Source organism: Sylvia atricapilla, chromosome 7 (genome assembly GCF_009819655.1).
Source record: "Sylvia atricapilla isolate bSylAtr1 chromosome 7, bSylAtr1.pri, whole genome shotgun sequence".
NCBI classification, from domain to species: domain Eukaryota; kingdom Metazoa; phylum Chordata; class Aves; order Passeriformes; family Sylviidae; genus Sylvia; species Sylvia atricapilla.
The window spans coordinates 20,166,986-20,181,921 of NC_089146.1; the positions used below are offsets into that span (position 1 = coordinate 20,166,986).

The 14,936-nt window shown below is 37.0% G+C and overlaps 1 protein-coding gene across 2 annotated transcripts in view; it reads right to left on the bottom strand.

Annotated features, from left to right (window-relative positions):
* CSRNP3 (cysteine and serine rich nuclear protein 3) overlaps window positions 1-14,936 on the bottom strand; it is a 96,145-nt gene that overhangs the window by 53,563 nt on the left and 27,646 nt on the right. For both annotated transcript variants that reach the window (XM_066322872.1, XM_066322871.1), the window contains exon 2: window positions 13,052-13,229. In XM_066322872.1, coding sequence (XP_066178969.1) covers window positions 13,052-13,199 — 148 coding nt within the window. In that variant the 5' untranslated portion in view covers window positions 13,200-13,229. The remainder of the gene's footprint in view (window positions 1-13,051; window positions 13,230-14,936) is intronic.

The following is a 14,936-nucleotide window of genomic DNA, read 5'->3' on the forward strand; positions in this document are numbered from 1 at the left end:
AACTACTCCTAAAAGAAGACACTAGTAGATAGGCTGACCTCAGCCAAAGGGTTCAGGTTATGTTATGCATTAAAATGCAGGCACCATCACATAAAATTAAATTAGGTCCTTTTTAAAAATAAGACAATGCTATCATTTGCTCCTGAAATATCCTCTGTTCAGCTGTCCTGCAGTTTTATGGATCCTGACATGGGAAAACTGTTGCATTTGTGATAGTGGTGATTGTCCCCTTCAGAAATTTATACCCTTTGGTAAATCTCTGTATGTCTCACATCTCTCCTGCGCCAACTGCACAATCCAGCCCCAAGCCAGCACCACTGGAGAGGCTGCAAACACTGCATTTGTGAAGGAACTCTCACTGGATTTCATCCCCACATGCTAAAATGTCTTAAAGCAACCACTGAATCCAGATACTGTCATACTGCACACAGAGCTAAGTTAGATGACACAGTGGTTAAAAAACAACTTAATCAGGTTGCTAGCACAGATTTCACGGTGGCTGTATCTGGGCAGCTGTTCTAGCACAATTGGATTAGTGATTTATGCTGTCTCTCTACTCTCCCCATTTTAAGACAATGAATTGAGATTTGAGCATGTAAATTTTTCATCCTCATCACTCTTCAGACCTTGTGAATGCAGAGTCATTTCAAGACCTGTAAAAGGAGTTTGGTTTGTTTTTTTTTTTTTTTGTTTAGGGAATTCTTTGTTTTGTTGTAGTGGTAGTCTTTTTCCCTCTTTGTTGTTAGCCAGAGATTGTGGTATAAAGATATATGATGGAGAAGGACCTTGTGTTTGGATATTTAAAATAAACAAACAGAAAAACCCAACAAAAAACCAGCAACAACAATAAAACAAACGAAGCAGAATTGCAATCAGTTTGCAATTCCTTCCACTTACAGGTAATATGAGTAAAACCTGTTTCTTCAAAATTCTGAAATTCTGCTTGTCATCTTACATTTCTATCATTTGTCTGCCCTGTAACTGAAAAGAAAAATTCAAAAATCCCACCTATTTGAGTTTAAATTATTTATTTTCCCACCTCGACCTTATTTTGGAATATGCTTATTCCTGGGAATTAGCTACAGCAGTTAACCTGCCATTCAAAGAGCACATAGAGCCAAATTGATCTTCGCAAAACAAAGGGGAAGGTGAGCAAACAATAAAAAACTCATCATGCCTGTTCTTTTATAATTTTATTTATCCTATTATGTTCTTTACTAAATAAAGCCCGGAAAAAGAAACCCTATTCAGCTCATCTCCTATATAGACCAGAAACCTAACTCTGAGTACCAGAGGGAGAAGCAGGGAGGGGGTGGGAACTCCGATCCTTCCTCGACATCTCAAATCAGAACTGTATGACAAATTGTCACACTCAGACCCACGAAAACCAGACAGCTTTAATGTCTGCATTCGTATCATGGTTAACTCCTAAATCAAACAGATCCTTCAGAAAATGGGTTACCTACAGTCGTGCTTTCTGATTTTTCTTTCATCAATACAATGTAAAATTTTAAAATAACATCCTAATAAACAAACAAATAAAAGATAAATATCCATTTTCCAATATCCTAATAAAGCTTACATGAAACTATGAATTAATTAACGAAGAGAAGATACTATCATCATTTTCTTGCTATTTATCAAGCATTTTAAGTTTCTTTGTGACATTATTAAAATATTTTACTGATTATACACAGTTCTCTGAATGCATTTACTACTTGAGATGTGTCGGCCAGCTCTTTGTGGCTGAATAAATCATATCCCTTACTTCCAGTCTCTGGAAAAAATAAATCACATTATGACGTGACAATTAAAAGCCTTGAAAGTACCTCTTCAGATAACTTGGTGTTTCCCTTTCCAAAATATTAAACAGTTGATACTTTTGCAAGCAAGTGACAAAGGATGCAAATATATAGTAACAATTCATTTACAAACACAGACAAGAAGTTAGGAACATTTTACCTGCATAAATGTAATTTCACTGGAAGTTGCTGATATGTACTAATCCAGTAGGTTTCACCATGAATTTTAAGCACTTTTAAACACAAAGGTGCAGCTGAAAACCTGATTTTTTTTTAAATTATGTTCTTCAGAAAGTGCTAATCAAAATCTCCACAGAGATGTAAAATATAGCATCGTGTTTTGTACCATCAAATGGTACAAAATGAAATTTGACTTGTGTAACTGTAGAGATCTATGCATGTGAATAACTGCTACTGTACTACTGACCTTGTGATCTCAAAAAATGCCAGTTTCTCTCAGGAGATTTTTAGACCTCTGAAATCATGTTTTCAGTCTGTAGACATTTCCTTAATCTGTCCTCTAAAAAATGAAATCCATGTTTCATTACTGTTAAAATGATACCAACAAACTCTTAGAATTTCTATGAAAAATGATGCAATGCCATATGCAAATGCACAGAATAAACAGAAAATTCTGTTTGCAGTGAAGCCAAGTTACCATATTAGAGTGAAAAAATTCAGAACAACATGTTGATATATAAAAAATAAATGATCATACAACCTTTGAGCACACAGTCAGTACGCACATTTGATTTCTGGTACACCTGAGGTACTTCTGCTCTGACACAACAGGGAGTCTGAAAACCTTCCTGTATTTCACTGAGCAGGGCAAAATTCAGTATTTGCAAGGACAATTAAACATTAATCCTGCTTACCATGGCAGGTGACAGACTTGCCATCTGTTGAAGTCCTTAAAGTGAGGTTGGATATCTTTCTAAAATACGTTTTTGGATATAGTTTTTGGAAAAGCAAAACTAAAAACAAGCTAATGTTTAATCTGTACTGCGAAATTGTGGTCATCATATGGAGGGAAGGGGCTGGTGGCACAAGGCAGTGACAGAAGCAGCTTTGCCATTAGAGATGCCTGTTTATGTCTGGTTTAACCCCAGACAGCAGCCAAGCCCTGGGTAGCCACTCGCTCACTGCCCCACCAGCAAGACTGCACAGAGAACCAAAAGGTTAAAGCTGGAAAACTCGTGGGTTTGATAGGGAAAGCAAAGGCTATGCATGCAAGCAGAGCAAAACAAGGAATTAATTCACTGCTTCCTATGGACAGGCAGACTCGGGATCTCCAGGAGAGCAAGACCCTATCAAGGGTAAGGTTACTTGGTGAGACAAACGCTGGCACTCCAGATGTCCTCCCTCTTTGCTCCTTCTTTCCCCACTTTCCCCATATACTGGACACGATGTCAGGTGGTCTGGAATGTCCCTTTGGTCAGCTGGGGTCACCTGTCCCAGCTGTGTCCCCCAGGCACCCCCAGCCCCCTCTCTCTCCAGTGTGGCTGTACAAGGAGCTCAAAGGGCCTTGGCTCAGGGTAAGCCCTGCTCAACAATAACAAACCATCTCTGCATTATCAACCCCGTGGGCAGCACAAACCCAAACACAGCCCCCTACCAGCCACTGGGCAGAAAGTTAACTCTACCCCAGCCAAAACCAGCACAGTGTCCCTTTCCATTCTGCCCCCAACACTTGTGATCTAGATTTAAGATAATGCAGGAATCGTCACTTAGTTGGTCTTAGTTTTGGTACAGACTCCGGTTAGACCTCTGGTGATTTTCACATCCTCCTTCAGCACAGGCCTGTGGCTATAATTCTCTGGGCATACAGCTCTTACTGTCTTAGCTATGACCTTGAGAACCAGGGCTGCAATGCTTGCTATTGTGACATTCTGCTTAAGGGAGACGTAAGAATTTCTAGGATCAAAATGATTTGAGGAAAAAAAGGTTTTGATCGTGATACAGGAAGTGTAGGTGATAATTAAATTTGGTATCAAAAAGGCAAAATACATCAACTCCCAAAACCATTTAGTACTGGCTGTTTCACACAAGTAATTAATATTTCTTGCCAATACTACTGCTGCTGTTTGCATGTATCAGAGTGTACACAAATGGACATAGAGCATACAACTCCAGCTTTCTGAAGCACAAAAGAAGGTAACAAACAAAAATAATTTTCTTTTTTGAGGTATGCAAACAAATGAGTCTATAGCTAATCTAATAACACATAACTGAAGTGATGGAGCAAAGCATGCCATGCAGTATGGATGAAACTGAGTGGGCTGTATAAACTTCAAATCAATAAACAGGGTACAAAACATGCGTGGGGCAGAGAGGAGAAAATGGAAAATACAGGAGACATAGAGAGGTGGTTCCATTATCAGCTGCAGGATGCATATGATGTTGTACATGGAAACAGTGAGGAAGGACTGCAAAATATGGACCAGCCTAGTAGTTCCATGAAATGCCATGATAGACTCTCATGGCTATGCTAGGGTTTTCGTAATTAGTAGGCAATCCATTAAGTTATGAAAAATAAAATTTGGTCTCAAAAGCCTCTATTGTAAATTTCTCTGTCCTTCATTAAGGTGAAATTAAAGATTCCTTCACACTACAAAAAAATCCTTTACATTACAAAAAAAATATAAACAATTTCAAGTGGAACACTGTATTTATCTGAAGCCTACCAAAGTCACCCCAATTAAAAAAAAAATTAAAAGAAAATTAAATCCTTTCTTGAAGAATTCTTTTAACAAAATTTTACAAAAATACAGGCCTGGCTCATCTGCAAGTGAAATTCCAGACAAATCACCACATTTAATGACTTCCTTGGGCACATGCACTGAGCCAGGGCTTCCTCTTCTGTGTAAATCTCATTGTGAGAAATGTATATTTAAAATGCCAAATGAATTTTTGGCATTTAGGCATACAAATAATACACTATTTTAATGCAGCTGGAATTAATTAAATTGTTTTACCTTCTTCCTAAGAACATAAAATTGGGCATGACAGCAAAGGTAAAAAATTCTACTAATTTTAAACAGTAGCATAACAATGAAATGGTGTCTCTGCTCCAGAACTTTTTATGTCCATTTCACACTAATCACTCAAAACTAATACTATTTAAGTAAAGCAATATGTAAGAGATGAAAAATAGTAATAGAAGTCAATGGATATGCTCCATTAAAAAAAAAAAAAAAAAAAAAAAAAAGAGAGACATGATCACTTTTTGGTAAAATGTAGGCCACCTATGGTTGCCATAGTAACCACTGCTGAACTATTGCTCTATAGATGACCACTTCCTATGGCTGCTTTCTTTGCTAGCAGTCATACTTCAATTAAAATAAGAAAGAGTTCAGAATTGACATTAGTTTTGCTGCAAACAAAACTCCTCGTTAAACATTTTCAAAAGCATCTCCTAATATTCTTGTTTAAACAAAATACTCAGATAACTAGTTGACAACACACAAACCTTACTTTTCAGCACTAAAAAAATCCCTTCTTTGTCTGTATCTAAATCCTGGAGTTTCCAAAATGGAGAGAACCAACTTTACAAGAAGTTGCAAATACAAAAAATATTTATACAGAACAATTCACTAAGCATCAGTAATTCAGAAATTCAATAAGCACTACTAGTAAGTTAAACTGTCTCTGGTAATCTCACAGCAAGTCCTGTGACAGTGCATTCAGTATCTTCACTCCAAGTGGGGGTTAATGGCTTGGCATATTATTATGTTGCACACAAGCACCCATTGAAAACGAGTCATGTAACAAGGCTGGAGGCAGGGATAATAACGGTTGAAGCCTCACTTGGGATGAAGTCATTGAGTCTTCAATCAGTTTGATGGTGAAACTCCCGTTCTCACCACTGTTACTCTGGGGCGTACACAGCTGATGATGAATTCATTAAAATACAGAAGACTCCACATTACAGAAAGAGTCTTAATTGGCTTTGATAGTGAACTGGGAAATAACAGGACAACACGCCAATGTCCTTGATAGCTGCTAACTGGTTTTCCCCTTCAGAACAGTCATATCACTATTATATAAGTTCAGACTAAATGAGCCGCTTATCTTCTCTCCCTTGTTTTTTGTTTTTTTTTCTGTTTTTTTTTCTTGTTCGTTTGGCTGGTTTGGTTGGGGGGGGGGGTTGCTTTTGTTTTGTTTGCTTCGTTTTTTGGTTTTGGTTCGTTGGATTTTTTCTCATTTTTGTTTTTTGAGGGTTTTTTTGCTACAGGTATTATAAAACCCCTGAAATATAAACTTTGAGGTCTGGATGCTACCCACATGCCTTAATACTGTTAGTACTACAGTACTACTACATTGTGGTAGGCTAGCATCAGTAGTCACACAATCTGAATACCAAAAATGCTGCATATCTAGTGAACAAATAATGATGGTCAATATTGTTGAATACCATCTATGAAGAAGCATATCCTCCCACTTGCTTTAAATTCTTGAAAGCTCAAAACAGACAGGTGAACAGGTAGATGAACACAAGACACCACAGCAAGACTGCTGGGAAGCCAAACAGAGAAACCCGCAGGGAACGAGACAGCTCGTGAAAACTTTAGAATCAAACAATTAGTGTAACTGTTTTTAATTCACTGAATTGGTGAATTCCAAAGAAATGATAGCTTGTTATTATAGTCTCCTAGCTGCACCTGCTGAAAACATCATTACAGTATTTTGTAGGAGGGGAGGACTGGTACTTAATTTTTTTATATTCCTTTAAAGATCAGGACCTTAAATACACCTTCACACTCAGTGCACACCAGGGAACTGCCCTGAGCACCAAGACATCTCAGCAAGACTAAAATACACGTGGGAGATGGGGCTGGCCTACAGAGGAAAAAGAAAGGAAGAAGTCAATACAGCCTCCAGCAATCAGAACACTTTTCTTTTTCCCTAATGTTTCAGTCAAAGTTCTTGAAATCTTTGCCCATGGGTCAATAATTTCTATGGATTCATTTCTCCCTGCAGTTTATATGACAGCAACCACATGCATTTACTATATGTAGTTGCTGTCTTACATTGGAGAAAATCAGTCTGTTTTTTCTGTATGCAGATACAGGCTTTCATCTTAAGAAGATCCAGATCCCCTAGTAGAACCAAAAAGTCCTAGTACAATACAAATGATGTAAGAAAAATCAGAATATAAAACTCGACCACTGAAAGCTGGTAAGGCTACAAACAGAGATAAAATAGTTGCATCTTTCTTGTAAGCATTAGAATGGTTTCACTACAAAGTACCAAGATAAAACTACTCAACTTCATCTGCTTGTTAACTCTGCTTTGCAAGCAGAGCTGCTAGTCTATTAAAACAAACCACAAAAAACCCCAATCAAGGCAAACCTCACAGAAGGCTGTTCCCAGCTCACTGCTAGAGTCTTAAGATCAGCATGTTCATACAAACAACAGCTGTACCAACTGATAGAGAAAAAACCTTCAAGCAGGGACAAGACACCGGAAGGAACTTCTTTCAAAAGATCCACTACCAGTAGTGCCTTTATGTTGTTGTCCTTCCGAAGTTAACTCCCCTCAGTCAATCCTATTGCTAAATTAGTGCTTGGCTAAATCAGAGCAAGGAACAGCAGGAGAAAGAAGAAAACTACACAATGGCACCTGTACTGAGGGTGCTACAGTCTGAAATTAGTTATAAAGGTCACTGTAATGGACAATCACAGAATGGTTTTGTTTAGAAGAGGCCTTAAAGATCATCTAGCTCCAGGCTCCCACTCCTGGGCAGGGATGCCAGACATGAAGATGAGGTTGCCCATGATCCCATCCAACCTGGTCAATAAGACAACGTACTCTGTCAAAAGCACTGAATCTAACTCAGCTTTAAATTTCAAAACATCTTCAAAACCATCTTTACACAGACTGGTAGGAGACATTGTAGACTAGCATAAAATGAAGTACATGAACTAATCATGGCACTAAATGAGGAGAGAGGATATCACAATAATCTTTCTGAAGCTTCATTTGCTTTGTAAGAGCACATAAAGCAATTCAAAGAAAGCTGCTGAAGGCCACTGGGACTCTCACTAAGAATAAAAGTGAGCATTATGATACAGCAGTCAGGAGAAAGCAAGCATGAAACTTTTTTTCAGACAAAAATGAATCTATTCATAGTTACAAATTGGTAACAGAAAAATCAATTTTTCCCTTCTTTATGATTTGATTCACCAATTATTTCCCTACAGAAGCTGGTGTAATGGTATCAAGCCACCCACAGCTTTCCCTCGTATCCAAATGTTGTCATAATGCTTCCTTGTACTTGAAAAAAGGGACAGCTACTTTTAGTACCCAAGACATCTTAAGGCTTTTTTACCTTTAGAAATACATTTTAAAATTCTAATCTTATTTTACAAAGACCATTGAGTAAGTCTCCACAAAAATAAAACTAACCTACTTCCCAATCTTACAATTTCTCCAGAGAAGAATGTTAGCTGAGCCTAGTTCAAATCCAAGCTAGGAAAAACTTCTGAAAGAATTTGAAAATCTGTGAGCTTAGGTATGTTTATCCCCCTTTGTCAAAAACGCCATGGTCATCATGATTTTGCATTTCTAAAATGCATCACTGGTGAGAGAAAAAAGAAACTTAGTATATTCTTTGATTTTCTGAATGAGACTGTAAAGTTATTAGAATTATTTTGCATATTGTAACAGCATCTAGAGACAGCAACTGCTATAAAAGTCTAAAACCAGTGGCTAAGATATGATCAGGTATAATTTTAATTCTGTAGAACAAATCAAGGGCAATATCTAGCCATCATGTTTAATTTTTATGCAATCTCACATAAAACATTCAATCAGCAAATACAGTCCCATACATTGTGTTAACATCATTCTGAACTAAGAATGGCTGGCAAAAGATGGTTCCAGACCGGCTGACAGTACACACTCCTGAATACAGACCAGGCCTTATATGACTGTTCTGAGTGCAAGGCTTTTCTCTAATAAATGCAGCACACATACAGATGTGCTGTGGAATCAAAATCAACATTTCCCAGTATCTTTAAATTTTTTTTTTAAAATACATTCCATATACATCAGTGTAGTGAAAGAGGATGAGTCATTTTCAATGACTAAGAATTTGCAAACTCCTGGAGCATTTAATTCCTTTGATCTTGATAAGCTGGCTCGTTCTCATTCTGTTCATCAGCCCCCCCTTTTCCCAGTTTTGAGCCAGCCAATCTGTAGCCCTTTCTGCAAGCTGACATATTTACCAAGTAAAATCTGTTACCACCGCTTTCCTGCTCTTACTGAAAAACACCCTGTTGCTTGTCAATCTCCTCATCCTGGGGAACCTCCTTCTCTTCTTTTCCTTCATACATGACATAGTCTGCAAGCTGTCTTTCCACCCTGATGAGCTCTTTATTAGCTCCTCTCTGTATTTCCCCAGTAACCACAAACTGTTCACCTGCACATTCTGTTAATCTCTTTATATTTTCACTCCTATCTAACGTAATTTCATCATTAGTCACCAAGTACCATTTTACTGATGACTCGCAAAAATTGCCTAAGAATCTCAGAAAACAATCCAGTTGTGTTGCTTTGAACCATGTCTTGATAAGTACCTTTCTTTATGGGTTAACCTGGGAATGTCAATACCCTCATGATTTGAAAAATAAGAATGTCTTAAATTGTAAGCATAAATTATCATTAATTTTCCAGAAAATTATTTGGCAGCTGTAATAGGGCTATTTTCTCATCTGTTCTATCTGAAAAATTAGTGTATGTGGAGCCTGCCACAAGCAGGTATCCACATTTAGACAGCAATTCAATTTCAATACTGATTAGTGAAAAGCATCTTGATATTTTCACTCTACTCCTTTGATGGTAAAATGCTTTACTGCTCCAAAAAATCCTTTAGCGCTTGATTCTTTACCAATCAGAAAATCAGAGTTGTCATAGAAACTGTAAAAACTGAAGTCAGTCATGACATAACAACAGAGCAATGGAAAATGTCTGCAGGCTCATGTTTTTGTGCTGGAGATATTTATATGAATTTAACCAGGGAGTCAACAAGTTTCCCAAATCAAACAAAGAATATTATAACAAAAGGTATTGTTTTTAATAACCTGTTCAGAGTCTGGAAAGTGATAGCATTTCTCTCTCCTGCTCCACACACTGGCTACATTAACAGCAAACAGACTCTTCTCAAAACATTCAGTGCAAGCTTATGCTATCAGGGGACTGAATTTCTCTGATCACACATCTTAGATAGCCTGGAGCGGCTTTTGGTCAGTGTCCTCAGCATTCCTGAGATCCCATTTTTGGCATTTAAACTGACACAAACCACTTTAAAAATATATATTGCCATTAGTTTCTGTCTCTTACAAATGCTGTTCAGAAAAAGACTTTTATCTGCAGGCCTCTGCCACACACAAGATGGTTCAGCTCCATTCCAAACATTATCTCGGGCTTTTTCCCTGTGACATGAAACTCCAAAAAATGTAACTCTGCTCCTGACTAAGACACACTACAAGAGTCTTCCCCTCTCCACCTTCCAGAGCTAAATCATAGACCAACTTCAATTCCAAAGTTCTTCCTGCCTTCTACTAGAACCACTTGACACTTGATAATTGCTAACTGACAGGACTGCCTTACTTGCAAACACTTACCCTTTAACCAGAGATCATCCTGCTGAAAAGAAAATAGTCATAATACACAGGAATATTACTGGACTGGCCTCACTGCAGGCAGCAAACTGATTAGCTTAACTACTAATAACACGAAAAGCAGCAACGTGGATGTGGAAGTATTCAGATCTTAAAATAACCATCTCAGAGCCTTGAATTAAATTTTATGGAGAAATTTAAAGGACTTCTTTTTGTTTCAGCTGGTTTCCTCTGACAAATTTTCCCTCTGTACCTTTAATTTATTCTTTCAAAATAACTACGTACACATATTTTGACTAGAGAGCAAGCAAGTACTTGGATTCCCTATGCTTTCCTAGAATTGCCTTAAATAAAGCCTGTTTTGTAATGATACCATCTACGATTTTTCTGACCTGCTGAACAACTTCATATGCTCACCCCACACCCCTGTTCCCATCCTGCTTAAGGATTACGTTTAAAGGTAGGGTGAGCATACTTGGTGTGTAACATGCTTCAGCAGCCTACTGAAGTTTGACTGATATATACACAGAAACTTTCCCGCTAGACCTAAGATAAAGTTTGAGATGGCAAAATTTGCCTAACCATGAGTTTAGGAATTAAAACCAAAGTGAAATCCTGATTCCAGTAAAATAACCAGCAAACAACCCATGACTGAAATAATAAACTTTTTTTACAAGGAACAAAGGAAAAAAACCCACAAATCAAATCTCCTTAAAAAGAGCAGCATGATTTATTTGTTTACTGCCTTATATGCAGGATTCCTATTAGAAGGGTAGCCGATTCACACAGATCCATAAACCTCAGTAGGAGAGAGACAAATCTCTTTCTTCTGTTACCATAGTTGGGACCCTAGTCAAAAATATGTATAAAACACTGTAGTTTTTCCCTCTTCAGTTCTATGGCATTCTGTCACAAACTTTACATTTAAAGTATCATTCAAGGCTTCTGTATGTCATTAGCACATTACTGCATGTGTGCATACACATGCACACGAGCACAGGTACATATATGTCACTTGAAAAAGCACATAAACATATATAGTTACGCTTTTCTCACACTATAAATATATGCACATGTGTATACATGCATGAACGCTTCTATCTTTAATTCTGAAAAAGGCACATTCATTTCCCTAGATGACACTGAGGAAAAGAAAATCAAGATAAGGCTGCTATAATCATTTAATTGACTTGGATATGAACAACATTTATTTTTGTATAGGACAAGCTACCACAGGAAGCTAAATATAAATAGAATTGTATAATACTGAGCATTAATTATTAAGAACAGCCTTAATCTACATGCAGCTTATAAAATACTGTTACAACATTCTACTCTCTCAAAGACTTACTCTGTACTGACATGGTTTACTGGAGTTCCTTAGAGACGAAATGATAAATAAGAGTGGGAAGAATTTATATGAGTATTTCTAGGGTTTTTTTGAACAGCAGAATGGCTTTGGGCACACTGTTTGAGACCAGACTTCATGGAGTATGTGTACAGAATAAACACATTACTTCATAAGGTGGGCTGAGGGGATAAGAATTTTACACTGAACTCAGATGGAGCTAGAGTGAATGTCTTACATATTCCAAAAGCCTGCTGTTTTGTGTATAGCATATACTAGTGAGAATAGAGTTGTCTGCATAAGCAAGGCATGTTCTCTTGTTTTGCTCTGTAATCAAACATTACGCATCCCAATCCTGCAACGTTCTCAGAGAAGAAATCTTTATTTGCAAATATTCTTATTTGATGCAAATATTTTTATTAGATGTAAAATGACTATTCTTGCAAATATTCATTTCACATCTAGAGATTTCTGAGTGTTAATGAATTCAGTATTTGGGTTTTACAGAAGCTGATGACTAATAGAAAATAACCAGAGGACAGGAATCTGAAAACCACTACTATCAGAATCTGTTTGTAAAGAGATGTGTTCTAATAGAAAATGAGAAATTCCAGAGCCTCTGAAAAATCTTAAGCAAGTAGCAACCTGTTACAGTGCTCACTCCAATAAAACCATTCTTCCTATATAAAAGTTACTGTACTTACTAAGTTATCTAGAATTACTGTACTGTAACTATACTATAAATATCCTCTCAGGCAGGATTACAATTTTGTTTCTCTGTCTACCCCTGAAATGAGTGAAAGAAAACCACTGAAAGCTGTATGACTGCATTGGCTTAGGCAGCAGGAGGACTGATCAGATCAGTCACCAGTCTGTGACAGACTCTCAACTCCAGACACCAAGCAGAGGCACTGGCCTCCAAATTAGTTACTGCTAATATTCCCCCTTCCTCCAAATCATCACCCAAAATGGAAGACATTCTCCTATATACTTAAAACATGTCATACTAACCAGATGTGAATGATAGAGCACAAACGTGGAATCTCCTCTGAAACTCACTCTGACATAAAAATTTCCACAGAAACAATTACCAGAGGAAATAGCTATTTTTTCAAAAATAAGTACTTTCTCCCAGCACCAGCATTTCAACGTAATAAAACAGAAAAATGCTTCAAAAAAACCAGCTAGCTTTCACTGTATTTCTAACAAGTAAAATGAACCTTTCTTAGCTTGTATAAGAAGCCATATCATGCCTTACACACCCCTTTAGTACTTACGAGTAAAATGATTAGAAGCAGATGGATGGACATTACTTCCACTGTCAGCACTTTCACTGCTAGAAACATCATCGTCTGATTCCCACACACATGAACAGGGTGAGGTTCCACCAACTTCTTCAAACTTCCTCTTTAAAATTCCACTCATTGCTGCAATGCTCCAGTTGTCACCATGCACCTGTAACAGGAACAGAGGCAATGAGGCACTGAAACACCACATACTGTGTAGGTCTCCCAATTCACTTATCATGAAAGAGTTCACGCACCTGCAGCTAACTGGCTCCTTAACCAAGAGCTTTAAACAACTTTTCCAAGAATGAATCAAATAACCTCACAACCTATCATCAGTATATTTATCATCTCACTGACTTTTGACAGAAAGTAAATGCTACCTGTATTCTACCAATGAAGACAGTTCTGTAGCCAATCTCATATATATATATATTCAGTTCTGCAACAAATTTAGGTCAAGCATAATACTCCAATGTAATTAATCAAAAATGGACCTTTACAAAACACTTAAAAAACTACTTGGCACCAAGAAACGTTACAGGACAAAAATTGTTCTGTAATAAATACAGCTCAGAAAAAAACCTCATTGTCTTTTTTGATCTGTTTTAAAGGTCTGATTTACGTAATTCTCAGTACTAACAAATGCCTGCAATTGCAATTAGATTTGAGAGCTGTATGAGACACTTTGCATCTTTCCAGGCCAGGCTCTGAGTAAACAGTTCTGGCTCATTTTGTCATTTTAATTTACTCAGAAGCTTCTTGCTGAGAATTTTTTGAAATTCAGATATGATTGCTGGCACACAAGTAGACTATTTCCATTCACACAAGCATCAAAGGATGGAGTCCATCCTTAAGAACCTGACTTTCTAATCACATTGCCCAACAAAGCCAGAGTCATGTTGAACATTCCTTATTGTTTCCCTTTCAAATATAACAGCTGATCTTCCTAGCTCCATTTATGGAATACTAAGCAGAAAAAGATCGAAATACTTTTAAAGCCATTTTTAGATAATTTTAACACATCTGATTTTTTCTCTATCTTTAATTATAAATAGTTTACTATCACCCTCATTACTGATTAATTCCTACTGCAGATGGAAAATTAATTCTAAGATCTTAAGTTAAAAGTTACAGATAATATCTACTCTCTGCCTATGCAGATAATCAGTGAAAGGCTGCCATAAATAGCTGGGCAAAAAAGGCTGTTTGATGCTTTTAAGCTTTTAGTATCAAAAATTCCCATCTGATGCCAGTTGCCTTCAGCTTGTTAAGCTGCCAATTCAATTCATTTTATAACATAGTTATTTCTTCCAGTAAGCTTCACTCTACCTTTATGGATGTGTCTAATTTAGAGAAAAGATTTTGGTATAGATGTGGAATCCTGACATTATGCTAAGAACAGATGCTGCATAAGATGATCTTCAGCACCAAACTGTTTACATGCAGAGCACACTAAAAATTAAATAACAAATATATTAGGGTTTCATACAGTCAGTCATACAGATGGCTTTAAATACATATGCTCACCATGATGTTCTCAGCTTGTTTTACTATTTATGAAAAAAATGTTTTCCTTAAAGGGATTTCTTCAGGCTAAATGTATGACTCAAACAGAACTTGCTTAGATCTCAACCTCCGCCCTTTTGTCCAAAAATGAATTACTACAAACTGCAAAGAAAGCACTGTATTTTTATTCTGAGGACATGGAAAGGGGAATTTAGTATCACTTTGCAATAACCTTTGCAAAAATATAAGAATACATTTTTATGAGCCAATCTCTAATAAAAACACTTTTACAAAAAAAGAAAAAAGAGAGACATAAAAGAACTAAGAACACACACACTGAAACCCCACAATTATAAAGAGTCACCCC